The sequence below is a fragment of the Mobula birostris genome, chromosome 21, assembly GCF_030028105.1.
Source record: "Mobula birostris isolate sMobBir1 chromosome 21, sMobBir1.hap1, whole genome shotgun sequence".
Taxonomy (NCBI): Eukaryota; Metazoa; Chordata; class Chondrichthyes; order Myliobatiformes; family Myliobatidae; genus Mobula; species Mobula birostris.
In genome coordinates, this window is record NC_092390.1 from 49,299,011 (window position 1) to 49,325,781 (window position 26,771).

General features: G+C 37.9%; 1 protein-coding gene across 3 annotated transcripts in view; it reads right to left on the minus strand.

Annotated features, from left to right (window-relative positions):
- edrf1 (erythroid differentiation regulatory factor 1) overlaps positions 1-26,771 on the minus strand; it is a 73,517-nt gene that overhangs the window by 12,618 nt on the left and 34,128 nt on the right. For all 3 annotated transcript variants that reach the window (XM_072239419.1, XM_072239421.1, XM_072239422.1), the window contains 11 exons: positions 17,121-17,232; positions 15,720-15,989; positions 15,390-15,461; positions 13,497-13,647; positions 12,470-12,661; positions 11,356-11,556; positions 9,634-9,852; positions 9,193-9,419; positions 6,773-6,931; positions 2,473-2,622; positions 920-1,073 (listed from right to left, as the gene is read on the minus strand). In XM_072239419.1, the coding sequence (XP_072095520.1) occupies positions 920-1,073; positions 2,473-2,622; positions 6,773-6,931; positions 9,193-9,419; positions 9,634-9,852; positions 11,356-11,556; positions 12,470-12,661; positions 13,497-13,647; positions 15,390-15,461; positions 15,720-15,989; positions 17,121-17,232 (1,907 nt within the window). The remainder of the gene's footprint in view (positions 1-919; positions 1,074-2,472; positions 2,623-6,772; positions 6,932-9,192; positions 9,420-9,633; positions 9,853-11,355; positions 11,557-12,469; positions 12,662-13,496; positions 13,648-15,389; positions 15,462-15,719; positions 15,990-17,120; positions 17,233-26,771) is intronic.

Below are 26,771 nucleotides of genomic sequence, written 5' to 3' on the forward strand. Positions count from 1 at the left end.
TGTCTTTCATTGAATCTATTGTGTTTCTTATAATTATTGTAAATGCCCACTAGAAAAAGAATCTCAAGGTTGTACATGGAGACATGTATACTTTGACAATAACCTTAGTTTGAACATCTGAACGTTGAGAAGTTTTTAAATAATCTATGTCAGTCAAGCCTGTAGCAGGAAACTAAAATGGTCTTTTTTGGGCATCATTTCTCCTCCCCCCACACTAGAATATGGCTTTAACTGTGTGGAATATCTGTGTGCTGGTTAAATTCAAATTGCTTTCAGCAAAACTAGCCTAAGATAATGCACCTCAAATTGGCAGCTCTGCAAAAAAAAAAAGAAAACCTTATACAATTATTACTCTACTTTAAATCTTTCCAGGATTCCATAAAATTATATTAGCTGTTCATTCCTTAAACATGATAAAATTGCGCATCAAGTACAAAGACAATAACGTTGATCCTGCCACTTACTCCTGCACCATTCCACATATTACATTATTACAGTCATATACAACAGTAGATATGCTTTCAAGTTATAAATTCTAATTAACCAAGGATGAACATCAGCAGATGACCCTGAACACTGCTTCCCAACCTCTGAATAGTTTTCTAATACTGGTTATCTAATAAACCAAGATCTCAATCAATATTACACCTCAAACATGTTATGGAAATGCATGCATTGGAGGACTAGGATGCATGCATTAATGTGGGACAGCTAGTCAATACAAAGACGATCTATGGTTTATCAGTTATTCATTTTAAGCTCACCTTCACTATATTATGCCATGGAGCCTTACTATTAACCAAAGGGTCCGTGGATCAGAGGTTGGGAATCCCTGCTCAAGAACTCTACCCACTAATTATGGAATAACTTTTTTTAAAACATTAATATTCAGCTGTCGGAGAACTTTGTATTTACTTACTTGCCATTTGAAACTCTGAAAATGCAACCCGTTCCAACTGAACTCGCAGAAGCTCACAAGGTGCATCTTTCAGCAAATGAAACAATTTTACAGCCTTGTTGTAATGGAGCTCAGCCAAACTGCGGTACTGCTTACGGAAATGATCATCGCCAACCTGTATTTAATTTTTGTTTATAACAAAATATGATAGCACATAGTCAGTTAAAACATTTATGTTTTCATGGAGGATAGTTTGTTTAAACCAATAAGAACCCTTTTTGCCAGATTCATTAAATACCGAGTGGGGGTGGAAAGGTTCTCAGAATATCTCTGCTGCTCCCTCCCTCTACCTTCCTTGTACTGTAGCTTATTTTAAAATATATCTGTGCATTGCATTCTGGAATTCCCCACTTGTGACATCATGTCAGCGCCAAAAGAAAAACTTCACATTTCAGGGGTTTGGGGATTTTGGATTTTCAGATAAGGGGTACTGTAATGGTTTCCTCTGGTGGAAATCTTGCATATAATCTGTTGGAATTCTTTGTGGAAATAACATCCAAGACAGACAAAGAAGGGTCAGTAGAAGTTTACTTGGATTTTCAGAAGGCCTTTATCAAGGTGCTGCACATGAGGCTGCTGAACAAGATAGGAGCCCATGGCATTACAGGAAAGAAAATCTCAAGGACAGAAAACTGGCTGATTAGAAGGAAGGGTAGGAATAAAGGGCCCTTTTCTGGTTGGCTGCCAGTGACTAGTGGTGCCGCTTGACAGAATTGATGTCTTTGCGGCTAGATTTGCGTATGGTATGAAGATAGGTGGAAGTGCAGGTAATGCTGAGTAAGCAAGGTCTGTAGAAGGATGTAGATTAGGAGAATGGCCAAATAAATAGCAAATGATTAGTGTTTGCTGATACACTTAGGCAGCAGGAATAAAGGTGTAGATTATTTTCTAAATGAGAAGAAAATCAGAAATCAGAGTTGCAAAGGGACTTGGGAGTCCTCGTGCAGGATTCTCTTACGGTTACCTTGCAAGTTGACTCGGTGGTAAGGAAGGCAAATGCAATGCTAGCATTCATTTTGAGAGGTTGAGAATACAAAAGCCAAGATGTAATACTGAGGCTTTATAAAGTACTGGTTGACCATACAGAGTATTGTGAGCAGACAGCACAGCCTCAGAATAAAAGGATATCCCTTTAGAATGGAGATGAGGAGGGATTTCTTTAGCCAGAGGGTAGTGAATCTACGGAATTCATAGCCACAGGTGGTTTTGGAGGCCAAGTCATTTAGGTATATTTAAAGCAGAGGGTGTTAAGTTCTTGATTAGTAAGGGCAAAGGTTACAGAGAGAACACAGGAGATTGGTGCTTTGAGAGATAATAGCCATGATGGAATAGTGGAGTAGACTCAATGAGCCGAATAGCCTAATTCAGCTCCATTATGTCTTACGGTCTTTGTCGATCTCTGTTTACAGGTTTAAAATCTATCTGTAGGTATTTCAGGAAATAAAGCTTTAATTGAGTTACAAACTAAAACTTACTATGATTGAAAATATACTTACATTAAAATTGCAAATTACCTGGTTTCTGAGGGAATTATGGTACATGGAAGCAAGTCTATGATGAATAGTTGCAGCCCGATATTGACATAAAGGTTGTCTTACAGATTCTGTATGTATATCACAGTACTTAAGAGACTTCATCATGAAATCAGCAACTTCTCTTTCAATCTGTAAAATGGTAAGAAACCGCCCACATTATTGATCAAGATTCCAACTACAGATCAGAGAAGCAGGGTTACTAAAAGGCAGTCAGCACAAGTTAAATCATATAGGGGGATTAAAAAAACCCAGCAACTTTGACCTATCAGAATCAGGTTTAATATCACTGGCACATGTCATGAAATTTGTTGTTATTTCAAGTCACAAATTGATTTTGTTAAAGAAATTATTATATTGATCCAACCATTATAACACAATTACCTTCACAGCCGAAAAGACAGCAATAATCAAAAGAAATACGTGGAATGCAACTTTTTTTCTTAAACCAATTTTCTCTCCTTACAGTTCACTACTAAATGCTAATTTTGATAATTTGCAGTTTTGTTCTGAAATGCTTATGGTCTAATGAGAACATTACACAAGATATAATTTGGTATTTTTAAAAGGAACACACACAGCTATATTATCCAATGAATTTTTGCCTTTTCAGTTCTAAATTGTTACATCTGCACTTCAGTCCAGCAGTCCCCAACCACCGGGCTGCGGACCGGTAACGGGCTGCAAAGCATGTGCTACCGGGCCGCGAGGAAATGATATGAGTCAGCTGCACCTTTCCTCATTCTCTGTCACGCACTGTTGAACTTGAACATGGGTTGCCAACTGTCCCATATTTGCCAGGACATCCCGTATATTGGGCTAAATTGATTTCTCCCATATGGGACCGCCCTTATCCCGTATTTCCCCCGCTAAGGTACAGCGTTCCTATGAAACCTTTCGTAAAGTGAAGAGGCAATTACCATTAATTTATATGGGAAAAAATTTGAGTGTTCCCAGACCCAAAAAATAGCCTACCAAATCATGCCAAATAACATATAAAACCTAAAATAACTCTAACATATAGTAAAAGCAGGAATGATATGATAAATATACAGCCTATATAAAGTAGAAATAATGTATATACAGTGCAGTTGGGAAGATTAAGCCAAAACCGATTTGTGAAAAAAAAAATCGGCATGTACGCGTATGGTACACAGGTGCCCGCACAAGCTTCATGGTCATGGTAGTCTTTTTGGGGTAAACACAAGTGTCCCGGGATTTGACCGCTACTTTTGTCCCTTATTTGGGAGTGTGAAAGTTGGCAACCCTAACTGTAAAAGACATGTTGAAGTGAGTTTAACCCTACTTGAACACCACCCCCCACCCCGGTCGGCCAGTCCGCAAGAATATTGCCAATATTAAACCGGTCTGCGGTGCAAAAAAGGTTGAGTACCCCTGCTTTAGTCAATTTAGCCAAAATTTGTTAGAGCAAAGAATCTTGCTCTTAATTTAAAAGTCTTCGTTCCGTATTAAGCAAATAACTTTTCACAGAAAATGGGCCTTTAAAGTGCAACATAAAAAAAGTCCTGTGAAGGGTTTCAGGGACTTTGGTGGATGCTGACATCTGGTAGTTCTTGAGAGGATTAAATCTTCTAGGACCCACCACCCCATCTCAGAATCACCACCTGTCCTCTTCCCACAGTGGTATCCATCATGTATTAGGCATAGGTGGAATCTTAATTTGTTAACAGAAACCTGGAAGCAATCAGTAAAATGTAGAGAACTCTCAGTAGTCCTGAAGCTTTTATCACAAAATGCTGATTGGCTTTGACAGAAGCTGGGATATAGCTGACAGTACCTTGTCTTCTGTCAATTTTTTTTTTAAAAAAAGGAAGCGAAGAGTTTTTTTTAAATAAACAACAGATAATTTTTAAAAAGTACTAAAACTGATGTGATTAAAAATAATTACAAAATTAAACCCAAAAATCTATTAAGAATCTATCATTAAGTCTTGAAATTTCAAGCTCCAATCAGGCTTGAAACTCAGTTCATGCTAATAGCTGCTCCTTTCTCCATTACCACACATAAAATGGAGTGAATTGTGTCAGCTCTCCCCTAACTTAATGGGATAGTGCCAGAAAAATATCAAGAACAGTGAAATTAGATGAAGAACAAAACAACAGGGGATGGATTGTAGAGAGGGAAGACCAAAATAAACAAAGGTAAAATTTAATTAACCTGAAGAGGAATAGATAAAGTGGATAGCCAGCGCCTCTTCCCCAGGGCACCACTGCTCAATACAAGAGGACATGGCTTTAAGGTAAGGGGTGGGAAGTTCAAGGGGGATATTAGAGGAAGGTTTTTACTCAGAGAGTGATTGGTGCGTGGAATGCACTGCCTGAGTCAGTGGTGGAGGCAGATACACTAGTGAAGTTTAAGAGACTACTAGACAGGTATATGGAGGAATTTAAGGTGGGGGCTTATATGGGAGGCGGGGTTTGAGGGTCGGCACAACAGTGTGGGCCGAAGGGCCTGTACTGTGCTGTACTATTCTATGTCTATGAAGGAATTTCAACTTCTAATCAAGTCAGTTTTAGTTCTCATTATTCCACTCTTCCACACAGCTAGAGTTGAATAGATTTGTAGAAGCAAATTCCATTATTTAAAGCAGTGGCCCCCAAGCACCATGTCGCAAAGCATGTGCTACCGGGCCGCGAGGACACGATATGATTTGGTGATATGAAACAATATGAGTCAGCTGCACCTTTCCTCATTCCTTGTCACGCATTGTTGAACTTGAACATAGGGTTGCCAACTGTCCTGTATTAGCCAGGACATCACGCATATTGGGCTAAATTGGTTTGACCCGTATTTTCCCCGCTAAGGTACAGCGCTCCTATGAAACCGTTCGTAAGCCGAAATGGCGTAAAGCGAAGAAGCAATTACCATTAATTTATACGGGAAAAATTTTTGAGCGTTCCCAGGCCCAAAAAATAACCTACCAAATCATACCAAATAACACATGAAACCTAAAATAACACTAACCTATAGTAAAAGCAGGAACGATATGATAAATACACAGCCTGTATAAAGTAGAAATAATGTATGTACAGTGTAGTTCCAGTTAACAGATTCGGGAAGATTAAGCCAAAACCGATTTGGAGAGAAATAAAAATTGGCACGTACACGCATGCACACACAGGTGCCCGCGCAAGGCTTCATGGTTATGGTAGTCTTTCTTGGGTCAAACACAAGTGTCCCGTATTTGACTGCTACTTTTGTCCCTTATCCCTTATTTGGGAGTGAGAAAGTTGGCAACCCTACTTGAACAACCTCCCCCCCACCCCCGCCCTGGGCCAATCGGCCGGTCCGCAAGAATATTGTCAATATTAAACTGGTCCGTGGTGCAATAAAGGTTGGGGACCCCTGATTTAAAGGGTATTAATCAGGTTAACATTTCTATATGTAATGAATATTTATTGTAAATATTTCTTGAAACACATGGAGATTTTAGGTGGGCAGGTACACTTAAATGCGGCACAGGTGTTCCATAAACAGACAATTCAGAACTTAAGATGCAATTCTGCCTTGTCACAAATTGCTTGATCAGTTACATTAATAACAATGTGCACTAAAATTGTTGTTTTAAGTAAATGAATCAATAGTTAAGGTGTATTATTTTCATTTTATCTTATTTGCTGCAATTAATCATTCTAGATTAGTTGTTTTGCATGGTTACAGAAAAATTATAAGGCGACTGAAACTTTAATCCATGGCTTTATACACAGGGATTTAACCATTTTAATGATCAAGTCAGTATCCATAAAATCTCTGCCAAATACTTTACTAAATTTCTGCCAACATATGCTACGTCACGATGCGCCAGACATCCCTGCACTCGTCTGGCTTCAAAACCAGAAACACTATGCCATCAGCGTTGCAGAAGGGGCGTTACAACTAAAATAAAATAGAATGAAGATTTTTTTCAAAAGGAAAATCATTTGGGACCTGCTTCTCTGCAGCAATCTGTGGTGGCAAGCATTGTGCGGACAGCATTGTTACTGGTTGTCATTTCATAATAATAACTATTTTCAAATATTGGATTAAAGTAAAACTTGGCTATATGAGCAACAAAAGGTAATACTTCCAGAAATCATGCAGTCATAGAATAGTACATTTGGAAGAAAAATAAACAATGGTTAAAATATAGCCGCAAGAAAATGAATCCCAGGGTTGTATATGGTGACATTAATACTTTTATATTGCAACTAATGAAACAGATTGAAAACAGGTAGCAGTAGATTACAAAGCCACAAAATGCATTCCCCCCCGCCCCCAATACCTGTTCCTGAGCTTTTCTTGACAATGGAGCATAATCTTGTTCTAGTGTTGCCATTGTAAAATAAGTTGTTGACAGCTCCCATTTCACAGAATCCCAAACAGCTGGATGGTTCTCCCACCTAGTGAGTGATCGCATTGCTCTTAGATAATAATCCACAGCCTAAAAGTAAAATAAGAATTTTCAGGCAAGATCCATTAATCAAAAATGTAAATTATATAGCATTCTTAGATGTTAACTCAAACGAATGAAGACAGATATTTGGAAGTCAGTGACAATCTCAGTTATATAACATTTTCATTCCAGGGTTTTATTTTAACTTTGAGCAGAGCACCTGATAGCACATTTAATTAATATTTTCATTATGTGATTAATGTAATCTTATTTTACAAATAAAAACTTTCCTATTCATAATTTTAATATTTAGATTTATATCACTTGTTCAAATGGTCACAGGGTAGCTGCAGGACTACAAAGAGGTGATGAGTCTTAGACTTAAGACTTGTTCTCTATTAAATTAACTAACACCCACTGTGGTAATAGAAAAAGACCTCATGTTACAATTTGCCCTGATCCTTGCAGGTTCACAAGTCTTGGCCAGGATATTATTAGATTGGCTTTTATAACTACATCCTCGCTATGACTCAAGCGTAACATCATTTGAAAAACAGAAAGAATAAAATTTATGGAACATGAGACATTTATAGATTTCAAAAACTATTCTTGTTTTAACAAGCAATTATGTAAAGATATAAAGTGAAAAGAATTAAAAAAAACAATTTTTGCTGGGAAACAATGATATGACCATATTTTATGCTCTTCTATGTAAATGGAAAAGGTCAGTAAATGTAACATTATCAATGTTAAACATCCTGTCATTAAATTTTTAAAGAATATACCTTTCATTGCCCTGATTAATACAAAATCTTAATGATGCCTCAGTAATTGAGATGGAAAGCACATCCACATTATAACTGGTCCTGGATTCTCATTCAGACCTTTAAAGGAAATGTCTGTTTTCCTTTTCAAAATACATTTGTGGACATCTATAATTCAGATTCCCTTTCAGATATACATGGGGAACGTGTTAAAAGATCATAAAAAAATTATTATATGCAGCAAACAAAAATAGTCTAATTCCATTAGTCCATCAACTCTTTGGGCTTTGACTGCAGCTTGGCACCATTGGAAAGTAAATGAGTACAAGTGTTCTCTCAAATGAATTGTGGGAATTGTGTAAAAAGTGCAATCTTTGACATACATCCTTAAATAATTAAACAGACAAATCTTTACTGAGACACATACAGAATCTGCATCAGCAAGTGTAAAGTAGAATATTTAATTCTACTCTGTACAGTCCCTTCAAAAGCTAGCAAATTAAAAATACCACTTTTGTTAGCCTATGAGATAAACCAAGTGAAAAATGGTTAGAATAAGTTGACATTTAAAATATTCAACAGTAAACTAAATTCAAAAGGAATAAGTCTCACTTTTCAGTAGTAGACTGGGCCTGACCATATCAATTACGGATAAATTTACACATTAAATTGCACATCAGAATTTTACCTGCCTTATTTACAATATAAATGGATTTGTATCTTCATGCATTTGAATGGCAAGTTATTTGGCGAGCAATTTCCTGACTTTCACATTTAACACCATTAAAGTGGATGGGGAAAATACTTCTAGCTTGTTTTATCAATCATATGTACCAACAACCTCTCAAAACAGCATTTCTTCTTCAAAATTTAAACAGTTAAAAATTAATGTGGCTAAGTTTGAGGGCTATGACGAGTTGGAAAAACCACTACCCTTCACATCATGAAAGTGAGCATGACTTTAGGATTACTGCACGCTTAGACAATGTGTGAAGTAAAGGAGCCTGCTATGAGCCCAGCTGAATGGATTGCTTTACACAAGCATACAAGGAGAACAACATCATGGAGCTCAAAATGAGTCATGTGAAATATAGGACTGCCACTTGTGGAGGGAAGTCAAAAACACTCAGCACCAATTTTCATGAGGTACGAAGAATGCTTTAAGTTTTTAAAGAAAGGTTGCAAACAATTTGCTTCATAGCTTTTAATTTAAAACCTTTGTGTGGTAATTTGAAGTAATTAAAAAATCTAAGACTTGCCAATTTGAAAATTTAAATACTTAAAAGTTAAAGTTTCATTTTGATTGTAAGTGTCATTAATGTTTAAGGATTTCCGAAGTCTCTGAATTTTTTTTTTAAAAAAGGGTTTAAACTAAACTGGGAGGCATGATTGTACCTTTTTTGTATGTGCTTTTAACTAATCTCCCCTATGTGATAAAACTCCAATAGCCAGATCTGAACTTAACTTGTGTAATTCTGAAAATATGACTCAATACTTCAAAAATAGACAAATAAAGTAAGGTAAGGTAAACCATTTAAGACATACTTTGTTATAATACAAGGCTTCCTCAGGTGAAAATTCTCCTCGTTTCAAATTGCTTCCAGTACTTGCATGTGCCTGTGCACAAAGTCGCATCAATCTTCCAGTATTGCAGAGCAATAAAGCGGTATTGGTTGCATCCTCTATGGTCTCAAAATCTTGAATTCCCTTTTCAAAATAGGAAAAGCTTTTCTTCCAAAGTTCTTGTTCTAATGCTGTGATGCTTTTGCTTGCTGAATTGGATAAAATATTAATGCGATAAGCATTTTATTAATTGCAATCATATTTAACACATGTACCAAATACATTAATTTTTCCAATTTTTAAAAAATTGTATTTTCCAATATCAGAAAACAGCAACATGATTTTGAAGAGTTTTCTGCTAACCTGAAAGCCACAAACAACAAGTGTGTGGTCTAAAATGATAATTAACTTAAGCATTTTTACCTGCTCCTTCAGTTTGAATAGCAGCAGCCTGATTCATGTAGTAAACTCCGATTTCATTTCTGCTATTGCCTAATCTTTTTAACACTTGCATATGTTGCTCCACAACGTGAACTTTCTGATCACAGGAACGCAGTAGCTCATTTGCTGATTCATAGCATTTGCAGCTAACTGAAAGTTGGTATTCCAGATCCATATAAAGCTCTGTAGCCCAGCTGAAAGCTGGAATAATGAGAATATTACAATTCAAATCAGTGGGAGAAAATGCAAAACCATAGATTAAAAATAGTCAATTAGAGATGCTAGAAACAGTGACCCAGAATTTATTGTACTCCATAATAGCTTATAGCAATGATGAATTTACTGGCATAAACTTCTCATCCAAAGTCATCCACATACAAGTAATTTGGGGAGTAGAACTGTAAAGTTAGTCCTATCCAGAAATGTGATGAAAAGACAGCTGGTTGTCAAAACAGTCAAGTACATTTATAAATTTGAGGTTAGACCAGTGCAGTACTTGGCACTCTACTTAGTTGAAAGGAAAAAGGCAACTTCAAGAAAATTATATAGACTTGAAATATTTTACTTGAAAATTTTTCATTAAACGGTTTCAAGTTATATATTTCATACAGTTTTCAAAATTACATTTTTCATGTTTTAACTGCAAACATCTACTTGGTGGTGAATATAACTCAATTAATGTATCAAGTTATTCCCAGTTATAGAGTCTTTTCAAGTGTGATACACACATGTATAATTTTGAACTATGTTTAGAAAATTAAATATATCATCAGGTTAAATCCAGTACCTACTGGATGTCCCAAGATTTATTTTATTTTATTTATATAAAAGATTCCAGTAAAGCAATTGAAAACAATTGCATTAAGGAATTAATTCAGAGCAACTTTTATCTTGAAGCTGTGCCCCTCCATTCAAATGAGTCCCTAATATTGCACCAGGTCTAATCCAGCGCAGCTAAAACCAGAAGTCAGATGGCAGCTGATGGGAAGAAATTAATGTTCCATTATCAGAACGTAACACAGTTCTGGTCAAATACTCTAGAATAATTGCCGAGGAAATACTTGAACTTCACAATTCATTGCTAGCAAAGAGAAACTTGATGTTAGTGCAGTCCAGGGAAAAGCTGACAATGATTAGCCAGCAAGTTTAGAATTTGCACACACGTACGTACAATGGCCAAGTTCAATTACACTGAAGACAGGTCAGTGGATGATAATCAGATCATTCTACATCAGGACCCATAGTAGTTCACCATTGAGGGCAAGGCCAGCAAAGACCAGGGACATAATCTAGCGTCTTCCTGCTGTCCACATTGTTTACTCATAACCATGAATATGATTTTAAGCAAATCTGGAAGTACCAATTCACTCCAGATGAAGCAAAATACCTATAATCATCCAAACTTACTCAAATTTTGCAATTCATTTATCCTAGGAGCAAGATCTGGCCTTAAGATCAATTCAAAAGGGTCTGAATGCCTGATTATCTGTGGAATGACAATCTAAAGACATGACATCATTGGCATTCCACTATTGATCACACTATGCAAAGGAGTAAACATTGGAATTGAAGTGCTTTCAAGTTACAGATATTATTAAAGCATTCTCTGCTGCTCTAGCTGAAAGAAATGTATGGAGTTATATTTATTTTAATTATACAGTTTCAGTCTTTAATTTTGCACAAATATAAAAGATGAAAACCAACCTTGGCAACTAGACTCTCTGTGGAGACTATGCAAAATTTCCTGATCCTCTTTGGATTGGTAGTTATATTCCTCCTGATATGCTGCTCTATTACTTGCATTTTGCGCTAACATTAATTGAATGTCACCATTAAGTGTCAAGCACTGACTGAGAAAGAATAAGACCTCAGGTGACAAGTTACTAATAAGGCAGCAGTAGGCATCTATCAAAAGAAATACAAAGTAAATGTTAACACATAATACATGGATCCAAGACATCATATATCCCAATAATTTCTCTGTTGCAGTACTCAGATGGTTCAGCACCTGCATACTGCTGTACAGAAAATATCGTTCATTTCCTCCATTTTCTGCTATTTCCCCACTATTGTAACATTATAAATTTACTAAAGCATAACATTAAAAGCAGCCTTACATCATTTGTCAAAACTGGAACAGCTGACAAATAAAACCACCATTCCTTAGCACATTTTTCTTAGCTCTAAGGTCCAAAATTTTCAACAAAATTTCCAACTGTGGAACTTCAGCTTAAGTTAGGTTATTGCTGCTGCAAAAGGCTTGCTTATTGTTGAATGTCCACTCTACATCATAAATAGACTACTTCCCACAGCCAAGGACTGATAGGTGACCTTGGGAACAAACTGAGTTGGTACAGCCATTTAACAAAATTATGGTTGAGCCATTATGAAACCATGTATACTTACTCAACCACACTTCAAATCTTTTATTATAAATTGCAAACATGGATTTAAAATCAACTATCTGGCATTAACTACTGATTATACAGCTTTCAGAGCTCTTATGTTCTTTGAAAATTGAAAGATTAATACAAGTTATTTTATAAAATTAGCAGCTTTTAAGATAGATAATAATCAAAGATCCCATTAAATTTTCTGTAGTTAACTATGCCATTATCTGTAGTTTCAATTCTATTTAGCTGAAATCAGTGACAATAACTGGTAAAAAGCTATAATTAAAAAATGATAATTATTTTCTAACTAGTTAATATCCCTCCATAAAATTTGCCAGATGAGTGAACAATAAGCCATTTACCATTTTAAATCCACACTACATTTTCATAAGAGTATGACATTAACCATATAGCCACCTACTTACCAAGTGACTGTAAAGCAAGTTTAATGTATCTTAAAGCTCTACCATACTTTTGCAGAGCAGTAGCTGCATCTGATAGAACAAAATAAGCTCTTGAAGCTTTGAAGATGAGATTTAATTTCATTTGATACTGCCACGTGTTTGGTATCATTCCAGACTGACTAGGAAGCTTAACTGTATCATGAACCGGACCCACTGTCAAATAGAGTAGTAAAAAACAAAAAATAAAACTTTGTGCACTTGTCAGAAATTAAGAATTTTAAAATTAAAATAACTGCTAATATACTTAACAGCTCAGAAGTTTAACATGGTTTTCAGACAAAGTAATCTTAAGTAGGGAGATGACAGTCTGTGACAAAATTAAAATTTAACTTTGATTTTATTTTAAATTTGAACAAACGTTGTGACCGCAAGAAATTTAGAAAATGAAGATAAAAATTGAGAACATAAATTGCAATGTCTGCAAATGAACAAAGCATATAGAAAGTCTAAATACAATATTAAATGCAGTTTTAGCATATTCAAGCACTGTATGTTTGCATCTAAAAACAAGCTTGGAATTAAAGAGACAATACGTCTAAATGATTCAATGCAAGAAACTACAAATGCTAGAATTAGAGCAACACACATCAAAGTCGTTGGTGAACGCAGCAGGCCAGGCAGCATCTCTAGCAAGAGGTACAGTCGACGTTTCAGGCCGAGACTCTTCGTCAGGACGACCAGCAACTTTGATGTGTGTTGCTTGAATTTCCAGCATCTGCAGAATTCCTCGTGTAATGCTGGAATTAGACTAATCTACTGGAACAGCATATTTAGTGGGAAAAGGAGTCATCAATGTCTTGGGTTGAAACCTTGCAACCTCAATAAAATATTAACTTGCTTTGATCTGCAGCCTCATATTTACAAAAAAAAATCCAAATAGTTATGAAATAGTACCTTTTGGTATCATAGTATTAAAAAGTACAAGAGTAAATAGAAATTATAATGTAGCAAAATGAATTATGAGGTAGTCAAGATGATTTTTTTTTACCTTTATCTAGAAACAGAGCAATTTGTTTTTGAAGAGCTTTGTGACCTGTGCATTCTGATTCATCTGCATACTTCAGAGGGATTGGAATACTTGGATCAGCAGCTGGGAGATCGCTCTCCTTTTTAATACTCCCATCAACAGCTTTCAGTCCCTATAAATAATCAGCTTAATTAAGATTAGAAAAACCAGTCTTCAAAGTGAACATAAATGAGAAAGGCTGCGCAATTTGATCTCTACACTCAGTGTTGCATCTACCATTACATCTGTTATACAATTTCCTAAATGTGACAACCATTGTTGGTAGAATCTCAGGCAGTGACGAGAGGACATACAGGAGTGAGATATACCAACTAGTGGAGTGGTGCCACAGCAACAACCTGGCATTCAACATCAGTAAGACGAAAGAGCTGATTGTGGACTTCAGGAAGGGTAAGACGAAGGAACACATACCAATCCTCATAAAAGGATCATAAGTGGAGAGAGTGAGCAGTTTCAAGTTCCTCAGTGTCAAGATCTCTGGGGATCTAACCTGGTCCCAACATAGCGACGTAGTTATGCAGAAGGCAAGACAGCGGCTATACTTCATTAGGAGTTTGAAGCGATTTGGCATGTCAACAAATACACTAAAAAACTTCTATAGTTGTACCATGGAGAGCATTCTGACAGGCTGCATCACTGTCTGGTATGGGGGGGGGGTGGTGGGGGGCTACTGCACAGGACTGAAAGAAGCTGCAGAGGGTTGTAAATCTAGTCAGCTCCATCTTGGGTACTAGCCTACAAAGTACCCAGGACATTTTTAGGGAGCGGTATCTCAGAAAGGCAGTGTCCATTATTAAGGACCTCCAGCACCCAGGGCAAGCCCTTTTCTCACTGTTACCATTAGGTAGGAGGTACAGAAGCCTGAAGGCACATACTCAACGATTTAGGAACAGCTTCTTCCCCTCTGCCATCCAATTCCTAAATGGACATTGAATTCTTGGACAATACCTCACTTTTTTTTTAAATAAATATACAGCATTTGTTTTTTGCACGTTTTTAAATCTATTCAATATACGCACACTGTAATTGGTTTACTTGTTTATTTATTATCTTTTTTATTTTTCTCTCCTAGATTATGTATTACATTGAACTGCTGCTGCTTAAGTTAACAAATTTCACGTCATATGCTGGTGATAATAAACCTGACTTTGTAAATATACTTAACATTTACATTATCAATTAAAACTCGATTGGCAGCAACACATCCAAAGTGCTGAAGGAACTCAGAAAGTAAGGCAGCATCTATGGAAGGGAATAAACAGTCCATGCTTCGGCCAAGACCCTTCATCAGGGCAGGAAAGGAAGGGGCAAAAGCCAAAATAATGGGGAAGGGGGAGAAGTACAACCTGTGAAGTGATAGGTGACACCAAGTGAGGGGTAAGTAGGTGGGTGAGAGAGGACAGATGAATTAAGAAGCTGGGAGTTGAGGTGGAAAAGGTAAAGGGCTGAAGAAAAAGCAATCTAATAGGAGGGGACTGTGGACCACTGAAGAAAGGGAAGGAGGAGAGAAAGACTTGCTTAGTAGTAGGATCCTATTGTAGATGGCAGCGATTACAGAGAATTATGAGCTGGATAGATAGGCTCCTGGAGTGATAGGTATTACTCAATTCCCAAATAAAATTAGAGAATTTTTTTGCCCAAGAAAAATGGAACTTTGAAAATGAGATTTTAAATGAAATCCAGGTTCTACTGTTGATATAGGGCCATTAACAAGCATGGCAAACCTAGTTTACCATATTTGTGTGTCATCATGGTAAGCCTTGCACCATTCAGCAACTATCTGTAATGTGCACATTTGTAAAGCCAATTCAGAAAAGCAGAGAGGCATTTACACAAAGTAACTGTTTAAATTACCTCAAGAACATAATTGAGAACAACTCTACATCGCTCCTCCATGTCATGGCAAACCGGAAAGGCATAGCTGGACTTAAAAACAAAAATTAAGGGTAAAGATATTTTCAACTTAAAATCAATCTCATTAGTTTTGAAACTAATTATTCAAAAGGCTATATTATTTGTCTCTAATGCAAGCAAATCTGTTTCAAGAATTTATTTACTTAAGATGGACAAGTAATAAATGTGTTCTATTACTGTACTTTTGAGTATAATATACACTTCTAATTAGTATTCATGAAGTTTGGAATATACATTTCCTTGCAACAAACATTAAAAATTTGCTCATACCCTTATCTGGTGTGTCGATTTGTACTTTTCAGGAACAGACAACTCGCCAACAGATCTAATGACAGCAACAGCTTTGCTATCATCTGAAGGATCAGAGCCATTGCTGAGTGAACCATTTTCATCACTGTCCTCTGGAAGATCCTCATCTTCACTATAACTATCATCAGAATTTTCATTCAGGGTTGATCCATTTTCATCTGGTTTTGGTGGCTCATTCAGTTGAAAAAGTTCTGAGATCATATAATTGGCTGAAGCAATAATCTGCACAAACTGAAATTTTAGTTGAAATAACAGTTAAACCGGAATGCGTTTCCTCATTTAATTCTGCTCAAACCTTGAACAATAAAATGTTTAATTTTTACAATTAAGGTTTGGACAATGGTGCATCATAAAGTTATTAACTGCAGAAATCTAATTTGATGAAGATCTCCACATCAAACCATTCCACTATCTGTAAAGTGCTTTAGAATATCCCAAATTCAAGAAAGGTACTATAAAAATACAAACAATTGTGTACACTACCCATGATGCTAGGAGAAAAGTTTCATCTAAAGTGTAATTTAATTAGGCATCGTTAGTCTCGTGAGACCATGGATTTGCACCTTGGAAGGTTTCCAAGGTGCAGGCCTGGGCAAGGTTGTATGGAAGACCGGCAGTTGTCTATGCTGCAAGTCTCCCCTCTCCATGCCACCAACGTTGTCCAAGGGACAGGCACTAAGGCCGATACAGCTTGGCACCAGTGTCGTCGCACAGCAATGTGTGGTTAAGTATCTTGCTCAAGGACACAACATGCTGCCTCAGCTGAGGCTTGAACTAGCAACCTTCAGATCACTAGACTAACGCCTTAACCACTTGGCCACGCTGCAACACTCCAAAGTGTAAAGCATCCAATAATTGATACATTTTAGAACTTGCAAACATAAATATTACAGGAAAGCCACATTTCTGGAAACCAAAGCTCAGTCCTTCAACTATCCTTAATGTATGGTACAAAATTTTTCTTGGTTTTCTTAGAATCATATCGTTCCATGATCAAACACTACTAGTAACAAACACACTTTGTGCTATTAAGTGCCTAATCTGTCCCTCAGCAGCTCTGACAGCCAGCAAACCCTTATCCTTTGACTCACCTGCCATGTACATGATTCTGTTATTCAATTACCAGCAATGCCGGGATTTCCTGCTCTACTAACCTCATTTACAATAAGCAATTAAACAATGGAAGACAACATGCACAAACCTGAGATGTGGCTTAATGAGTATTTTTGCACACAGGCATTTATGGCTTCAGTTTAAAGCAGCATAAATGTTTAAAAATAGGTCAGTGTACTAATTACTTTGATGGCAGAATTTTAAAAATAATTTCAGAGTCTACAAAGACCAACAAACGAAAAAATATACCTGGGGATGCTTTTCTTTGTCCAGTAATTTAATGCAATTTAACAAGAGCATCCTTATGATCCCGTAATGTTTTCTGTTCTGAACTTTCTTCATCATCATGTTGCTAGCAACCCTGTAAACCGTAACACATGTTCATGCAAAGTCTTGGTTAATGTGCATTTGCAAAGCTGAACAGCTATTCAACAAAGAGCAAGTTTCACAGTTCTGTACTGTGTGTAATATATTGGATATTATGACTGACCTTAATGCTTATTCTTTTACATTTCTTTCATTTTACTGTGGAAGGGTGGTAGATGGATAACATATTGCAGAAATAGACCTACAACTTAGAAGCAGCAAAGTTTCTTTGGAAGGAAGTGTTGGGAAGATGTGGTCCACAATCTCAAGAGCTCTATTCTGACACTGCTCATCTCCATTTCATTTCTTGTTATCACAGCAATATCATTTGTTATCTCACACCACCTGTTCTCCTATGAACCATCTATTTAAACAATAAACTATCTTATTCAATTACCAAAGCCATTTTCAAGATCAACTTAACTGCCATTATATCATACACATATGCAACCAAATGAAACAACATTCCTCCAGACCATAGAGCACCCACACAACATGCATCACGCACAGCATGTAGAGCAAAATATTAACTATAAATAAGATAAAATATAATCCAAAATGCATCCAGTAAATACAGGACAGGTAAATAGTAAACAGCTTGCTGTCCTGGTGACAAGACCTTGATGGTAGCAGGGTATTCATTAGTCTCAAAGTCTGCGAGAAGAAGCTGTTACCAGATCTGATAGTTCTAGCCTTGCTGCTTCTGTATCTCCTTCCTGACGATAGTGGGTCAAAGAGATTATGGGATGGGTGGTAGGGATCTTCAACAATGGTAACAAAGGGACCCTTTATATGCAACTTCCCTGGTAAATATCACAAATGGGGGGGGGGGGAAGGAAGAGGGGATGGAAGGGAGACCCAGTGATCCTCAGTGGTTTTTAAATTGTCCTCAGTAGGTTTTCACGGCCTAATGCCTTGGAGCTTCTGTACCACACAATAATGCAGACAGGCAGGTCACTCTTGATGGTGCTCCTTTAGAGTGGGGGCAGGGAGCCTTGTACAGCTCAATCTCCTCAGAAAGTGTAGATATACAAATTATACAGAAAGTGTAAATATACATACACACAAATTTATATTACATGCTATATGTAATATAATATATACAGTGCCTGTAAAAAGTATACACCCCCTTGAAAATTTTCATAATTTATTCGTTTTACAACATTGAAACAGTGGATTTAGTTTGGCTTTTATTCACACTGATCAACTGAAAAATACTCTTTTGTGTCAAAGTGATCTAAATTAATTACAAATAAAATACACAAAATGATTGATTGCACAAGTATTCACCTCATTCAAGTCATCATTTAGTAGATGCACCTTGAGTCTGTGTGGATAGTTCTCAATCAGCTTTGCATATCTGGATGCTGCAATTTTTCCCCATTCTTCTTTACAAAACTGCTCAAGTTCTGTCAGACTGCATGGGGATTGTGAGTGAACAATCCTTTTCAAGTCTAGCCACAAATTCTCAGTTGGATCGAGGTCTGGACTCTGATTCGGCCACTCCAGGACTTGCTGCTTTTAAGGCATTCCTGTGTAGCTTTGGCTTTATACTTGGGGTTATCTGTCTGGAAAACAGATCTTCTCCCAAGTTGCAGTTTTCTTGCAGACTACATCAGTGTTCCTCCAGGAATTTCCTGTATTTTGTCGCATTCATTTTACCCTCACCTTCACAAGCCTTCCAGAGCCTGCTGCAGTGAAGCATCCCCAAAACATGACGCAGCCACCACCATGCTTCACGATAGGGATGGCGTGTTTTTGATGATGTGTGGTGTTTGGCTTATGTCAAATATAGTGTTTATTCTGATGGCCAAAAGGCTCAATTTTGGTTTCATCAGACCATGGAATCTTTTTCCAGCTGACTTCAGAGTCTCCTACATGCCTTCTGGCAAATTCTAGCTAATTTTTCATATGAGTTTTTTTTCTCCAATAGTGGCTTTCTCTTTGCTACTCTCCCATAAAGCTGTGACTGGTGAAGCACTTGGGCAACAGTTGTACGCAGTCTCTCCCATCTCAACCACTGAAGCTTATAACTCCTCCAGATATAGATCTCTTGGTGGCCCCCATCACTTGGTCCCTTCTTGCAGTCATTCAGTTTTTGAGGACGGCCTGCTCTAGGCAGATTTACAGACCATATTCTTTCCATTTCTCGATGATTGACTTAACTGTACTCCAGAGGATATTCACTGACTTGGAAATTTTCTTGCATCCATCTCCTGACTTGTGCTTCTCTTTTTTTTTATTAAATTTTATTTTTATTTGGATAAGGAATTCACAAGTATCATGTACTTTTTTCACATGTATAACCTTTTCCATTTTTTTAATATGTATAAAACTATAATTATTTATACATTCTTAAGTACACATTGAGATGATATAAAAAGAAATTAGACACTTAAATAGATAATCATGTACAGTGGAAATTCTAATCTATTAGGTTAAGTAATGGTATTAATTATTAAGAAAAATAGTAATAATAGTGGATTAGTAATAGTTTCCATATATCTCTTCTGGAACATATCTTCTGGTCCAAAATATTGTATGTAAGCCTATGTAACAACCACTGTAGGTGTTTATATCCTAACTTGTTCATGCTTGCTCCTGCCCCCAAACATAATTATCCAATCCCTATGTACTTATTTACTTAATTTTAATCATTTTTTAATCCCTTACCCAAATCTTTTCCTTTACTTGCATTAATTCTCTATTTTCCAAAAAACAAAAACAGTAAATATTTAGACTAGGGGTGCTTACGTTAGCAATATTACTGATTTGATGAGCAGAGCAGTATAAATCATTAGGAGAGTCATCTAAAGTCTGCTCGCATTGGGGTTATATATTCAATCCATTTATTCCAGATTTGATAAAATTTTTCTTTTTGAATTCTCAGGGAGTAAGTCAACTTTTCCATTTTAAATATTTCCAAGATAATTTCGTGCCAATCTTCTAATGTAGGTGGTTTTGGATTTAGCCACTTTCTAGTGATTGATTTCTTACTTACCGCTAAACGGGCCTGCAGCAACTTTATATCTTCCTCTGTTCAAGAAACAATACATGCCCCAAATAGAGTGTCTCAAAGTTCAGAGGTATCTGGGTCCTAAGTATCTTAACTAATGTTCTATGAATACCTTCCCAATATAGACTTAATTTAGGACAATTCCAGAAAATATGGAAATGATTTGCCTCCTTGGAGCCACACCTTCTCCAACACGTCACGTTTGTATCTTTATATTTTTCCTGATATGGGGTCTTGAAGTATCTTATAATATTTTTCCAACAATGTTCTCTCCAAGTCAAAGAATTAGTTGAAGACCACTGAAAGCTGTATATTTTCCCTCAAGCCTCCTCTGAAAGGACCAACCCCGCTTCTTTCTCCCACTTCTCTTTAATATACAATGTGTTTACATTTTTAGCATGGGAGAGTGCATTATATAATCGAGAAACTGATTTACTAGGCATTGAACCGCAAGCCGAATTAAGAATGTTGAAAAATTCTAATTCTACTGTTGATAGGTCTGTATATCTGCAACTCTGGTTAACATAATTTCGTACTTGAAGGTACCTAAAAAAGTCATTGTGTTCTAGGCCATGTTTGTCCTGCAGAATTTGGAAACTTTGTAATACTCTTTTATGTATAAATGAGAGGTAGATTGTAAGACCTTTCTTTATCCATAGTTCAAATCTTTTATCTCCTCTGTTGGGAAGGAATTCGGTATCATATGCACACCATCTGAAGAGTTTTAACATGTTATTAATTCCACATGAATTAACCACCTTCTGCCATACTTTTAATGTAAGATTTATCCAACTGTTTTTAAATTTTTCCAATTGGGCCATCAATCCTTTGTCAGCTATTGAGGCCTGTAGAGGAAAACTGTCAACCAATCCAAATTCTATTTCCTTCCATCTAGCCTTATATTCCCTATTACACCAATATAACAGAGGGGTTATCTGTGAGGCATAAAAATAATTTCTCAGGCAAGGAAGAACCATACCTCCTCCTTCCTTCCCTAACTGTAAGGTGTTATATCGAATTCTAGGTTTCTTTCCTTGCCAAATGAAGCGGGAAATCCATTTGTCCCATTCCCTGAATTGATTATCATCCACCTCCACAGGTAAAGTACGGAAAAGATACAGTAACCGAGGAAGAATATTCATTTTTATAGTATTTATCCTTGAATTTAAACTTAAAAAGGGGATAAGATTCCATCTATGCATACCTGCTTTTATCCCTGGGATTAATGGCCCATAATTTACCTGTGACAGTGTTGAAAGATCCTTCGGCAGAGTTATTCCTAAATACTTTAATGATTTAGCTTCCCACTTAAGATCATATGTATCCTGCAATTTTTTGGATGGTGTATAATTTAGGGACATAACCTGTGTTTTCTTTACATTTATTTTATAACCTTATATTTTCCCAAAGTCATCCAACAGCGTAAACAATCCTGTAAATGATTTTTCTCGTTCTCTCAGATAGACTAAAACATCATCTGCGAATAATGCCACTTTCTGTTCAATCCCTGCCACCCTGATACCTCTTAGGATTTCGCTCTGTCTTATTAGTTGGGCAAGCGGTTCAATATATAGCGCGAAAAGGAGAGGAGAAATTGGGCATCCCTGTCTAGTGCCTTTCTCTAAAATAAAGGAGTCAGAGAGGTCCCCATTTATCTTAATTCGAGCTGTAGGGCTGTCATATAGAGTCTGAATTACTTTGATAAACTTTTCTTGAAAGCCGAATCTTCCTAACACTCTGTATAGGAATGCCCAACTAACCGAATCAAAAGCTTTCTCAGCGTCTAATCCTACTACCGTTGTCTCTGTCTCGTTCTTATTAACCTGTTCTAATATGTGTAGAGTTCTCCTTATGTTGTCCTGTGTTTGTCTTTGTTGAATAAATCCAGTCTGGTCTAAGTGGATTAGGCCAAGTAAGAGCTTTTCCAATCTGCGCGCTAATATAGATGTAAATAGTTTGTAATCTAAATTAAGAACACTAATTGGCCGATAATTGTCACATTCTAGTTTATCTTTACCCTCTTTAGGAATAACTGAAATAATCGCTTTTCTCCAGGAAGGTGGAGTTTCTCTTCTCTGCAAGATCCAATTAAAGGTGTTAAGTAGCAACGGGACTTGTGCTTTTCAATAACTTTTTCGCAGAGTTGCTTGAAGTATTCTTTTGTCTTCATAGTGTAGATTTTGCCAGGATACTGACTCACCAGCAGCTGGACCTTTCAGATATAGATGTATTTTTACTACAATCAATTGAATCACTTTGACTGCACATGGTGATCTCCATTTAACTCATTCATATAACTCCTAAAACTAATTGGCTTCCACCAATGATGATTTGTTGTGTCATATTAAGGTGGTGAATACTTATGCGATCAATTATTTTGTGTTTAATTATGTAATTAATTTAGATCACTTTGTAGAAATCTGTTTTCACTTTGACAAGAAAGAGTCTTTCTGTTGATCGGTTTCAAAAAAGCCAAATTCACTGTAATTTAAATGTTGTAAAGCAATAAAACATGAAAACTTCCAAGGGGGTGAATACTTCTCATAGGCACTGTACATGCAAATACAAACCACTCATTCATCTTCAATTTGTCCATTTTTATTTTACTGACATTTTCAGGTAGGCTTTTGCAAACAATATTGAAATTAGAATGACAATTATGTCCATCCATAATTTAAATTATCTCAGCTAGATTGCTGTCTAGACTTTCAGAAGTAAAAACCACAACAAAACACAAAAATGCATACTTATCATCAAAATTAAAGATATTTAATAGAATTGCTGTCGAAAGTCATAAAGAGAATTTTCATCGTGAGATCAAGTGTGTAATTGGCTATAATTAAATTTTCTATGATGAAATGCAGAACAGTCATTCAACATTTAGCTGGGTTTAAAGATTTAAACACATAGACTCAAATATCTAAGTTACATAATTAAGTTTAAATGGAAGTTTATGAAAACTAAGAAACTGATTATAATAAAATAATTACAATGCAATGTGAAAACATACCAACCTGCAAAGGAGATTAATGCACTGGTATTGCATTATTTCTGTGTCAGGTCAGGGCCTTGCCTTGCTACTGGTACCACGTAGCCTAGAACTACCTGTCTTGGGTTGGGTTGTCGGCGACTCAACTGGCACACCCCCTGGTGCACTTCTGTTAACCAGAGAGGAGGGTGTGTAGGCACCCAGCAGGACTAAAAATAAAACCTGTCAAAGGGCGGATGAACTCTTTGTGAGTCAACGGCCACCTACTGTCTGTGTGAGGAGTAGCGTGCCACACAGTCTTTCGTTTCAAGCCTTGTTAGGCATTATGACAGACAAGTCAACAAACCCTATACTTCTAGAGCCGGGAGTGCTCAGGAACTCTGCAGAAAGCCCAGACTCTGGCCGAGAGAGGCAGTGTGAAGATGCAACCTCAAACTCCACGGGGAGGGTTGAGTCTGACAGGGAGGCCTAGCGAACTGCGCCTCTTTTGCGTTGTAAGGTAAAAACGATCATCTCAACCTTCAACGTAAACACCATGCGCCTCTTGCCTCTATGCACAGAGTTGGTATCACAGGCAAGCAGCTATGAGATCTTCATCCTGGGGATCCAAGAACACTGTCATGTACACCCTGACAAAGAGATAAGGTTCACAAAGGTAGAGGGAAGGCACCTCATCTGCATGGAGAGAGCCGACAACATCAGCACAAGGTGGAGTAGGGCTGATGTTGAACCGCAAGGCAAAGAAGGCACTGAGGGGCATCGTCTCAGTCAGTGACAGAATCCTTACTGCGGAATTCGACGGAAACCCGGCAACCTCTATCATTATCTGTTACTCCCTGCACAACTGCAGCGAAGAGGAGGAGGTGGAGGCCTTCTACAGTAAACTTCACGAAGCTGTCACTTCAATACCGGCACATACTTCTTGGCTGTGCTCGGGGATTTTAATGCCCAGGTCAGACTGGAAGATGTTCCATACTCATACCAAGACTTTACCAACAGAAATGGACAATATCTAGTTGATTTCATCCAGGAACACAGTCTCATTGCCACCAACACACAATTCAAAAAGCCAGCTGGTAAACTGTGGACATACGAAAACAGAGCCTCCATCTACAGGAAACAGCTTGATTACATCCTCATAAGAACAAAATGGCGTATTTGTGTGATCAACACAGAAGCCTACAGCACCTTCAACTCGGTCAGTTCCGACCACAGAGTAGTGTCAATGCAAGTGAGACTGAGCCTGCGGCAACCCAAAGCCACAGGTCCCAAGGAGAAGGTAGACTGGAAGGCATTCTCCTCACAACCTATTCTTCAAGCCCAGTACACAGTGGAGGTAAGAAATCACTTCGGCCCAACGGAAAGGGGGGAGGAAGAGACTGCCACCGACGGCTATCAACGGCACATAGACGCACACACAGATGCAACAAAGAGTTTGCCTACTGTGAAGCGAATCAAGAAGAGCTGGATCTCAAAACATCCTGATGTCGTCGCAGCAAGAAGCATGGTCAATGCTTGTCGTGCCGAACTTAGAAGGAGCGAAACAGAAGAGCTAAGAGACAAGTTCAAGACAGCAAAGAAGAATCTCTTCGCCAATTACGACTGACTGAAGGAAGAGGAACTAGCTGAGAGGATTAGAGAGATAGAGGCTGCTAATGAAGACATGCAGCATAGAGAAGCATGGCGGCTAGTCAATGAGATCAGTAGATGGAAGATGTCCCCATCAGGTCAAATAAGTGGTAAAACAGCAGAAGACCATGTCCAGACATGGTTTACCCACTTTAAGAACCTGCTGGGAAGCCCTCCAACGATCAAAGAGGACATACCCACAATACTAACGCAAGTCAACATCGATGACGGCCCATTCACCACTGAGGAACTGAAGGTGGCCAAATATGCACTCAAACAGGGCAGGAGTGCTGGACCAGATGGGATACCACCAGACGTCCTGAAGAACTGCAACCTGGACGACATCTTGCTGGACATATGTAATACGGCATATGTAATAAGGCGACAAACCAGAACAGTGGTCACTCTCAAACATTATTCCAGACCCCAAGTCTGGATCCCTCACGAAGACAGATAACTACCACGGTATCAGCTTGACCTGCACCTTAGCAAAGTTATACAATCGGATGATCTTGAACAGGATTCGCACTGCCATTAATCCAAAGCTAAGATTCAATCAGAATGGTTTTCGGCAGAAGCGCACAACAGTAATGCAAATACTTGCTCTCCGTAGGATCGAGGAAGTCAAGAAGAACAACCTACCAGCTGTGCTTACTTACATCGATTTCGCAAAGCTTTTGACTCCATTCACCGAGGTAAAATGCTGAAGATCCTGAAAGCTTACGGAGTGCCAGACCATCTACTGAGAGCAACAGAGTCCAGCTATACCAAAACCATGGCGAAAGTTGTATCACCAGACGGAGAAACAGCAGTGTTCGAGCTCCTAGCTGGTGTTCGGCAAGGAGACACTCTGGCACCCTACATCTTTATAATCGTCCTTGATTACGCTCTGCGTCAAGCTACCAAAGATCATGGCAAGCTTGGTTTTACCATAAAACCAGGACGAACCAAAAGGGTTAGACCAGTTACGCTCACAGATCTAGATTTTGCAGATGACATAGTCCTGCTCTCTGACCAGATGGAGGAAGTACAGCAGCTACTGACAAAAGTGGAAATTGAGTGCAATAAAGTTGGACTTAACCTAAACGCTAAAAAGACAGAGTACATGGCGTTTAACTGCGGCGAAGGTACTCTCAAGACCTTTAAGAATGATACCATTAAGAAAGTCTTTGACTACAAGTACCTTGGGTCAAGAATGATGAGTTCTGAGGACACAAAGATACGGAAGGTGCTGGTGTGGAGGGCTATGAACGATATGAAGGAAATCTGGAAGTTGAACCTGACCAGAGGGCTTAAAAAGAGGATTTTCATAGCAGACATAGAGTCCATTCTCACGTACAGATGCGAGATGTGGACACTCACCAAGACTATGCGAAAGTCTCTAGATGGTTGCTATACACGAATGCTCCAGATGGCTCTTGACATGTGCTAGCAACAGCACATGACGAACGTCGAGCTCTGCAACGACCTACTGACGCTCACCACTAAAATAGAGGTGAGAAGACTGCAACTAGCGAGGCACTGTCTACGCCAGCCCGAGCTAGCTGCCAGCCTAGTCATCATATGGGAGCCCAAGCACGGGAGGATGAACCCTGGGCGCCCTCTCAAGACTATGGTCAACACACTCCTAGAAGACAGCGGCGCGGCTAATGTAGATGAACTGAACACACTGATGAGGGAGAGGGAGAAGTGGAGAGTCCATCATCGTGCACAACGTCGGCCCCCTAGGCCTGAGTCAACGTAGTAGTAGTATTGCAAAAGATTTATGGGGATACTTGGCTGCCTACTCAATATCTTTTCATCAATCAGCTTAAAATTATTAAGGCAAAATGTATGTCATGATACAACAGAAGATCAACTCAGGATCAATACAGTACATATTATTAAGAGAATTTTCTAA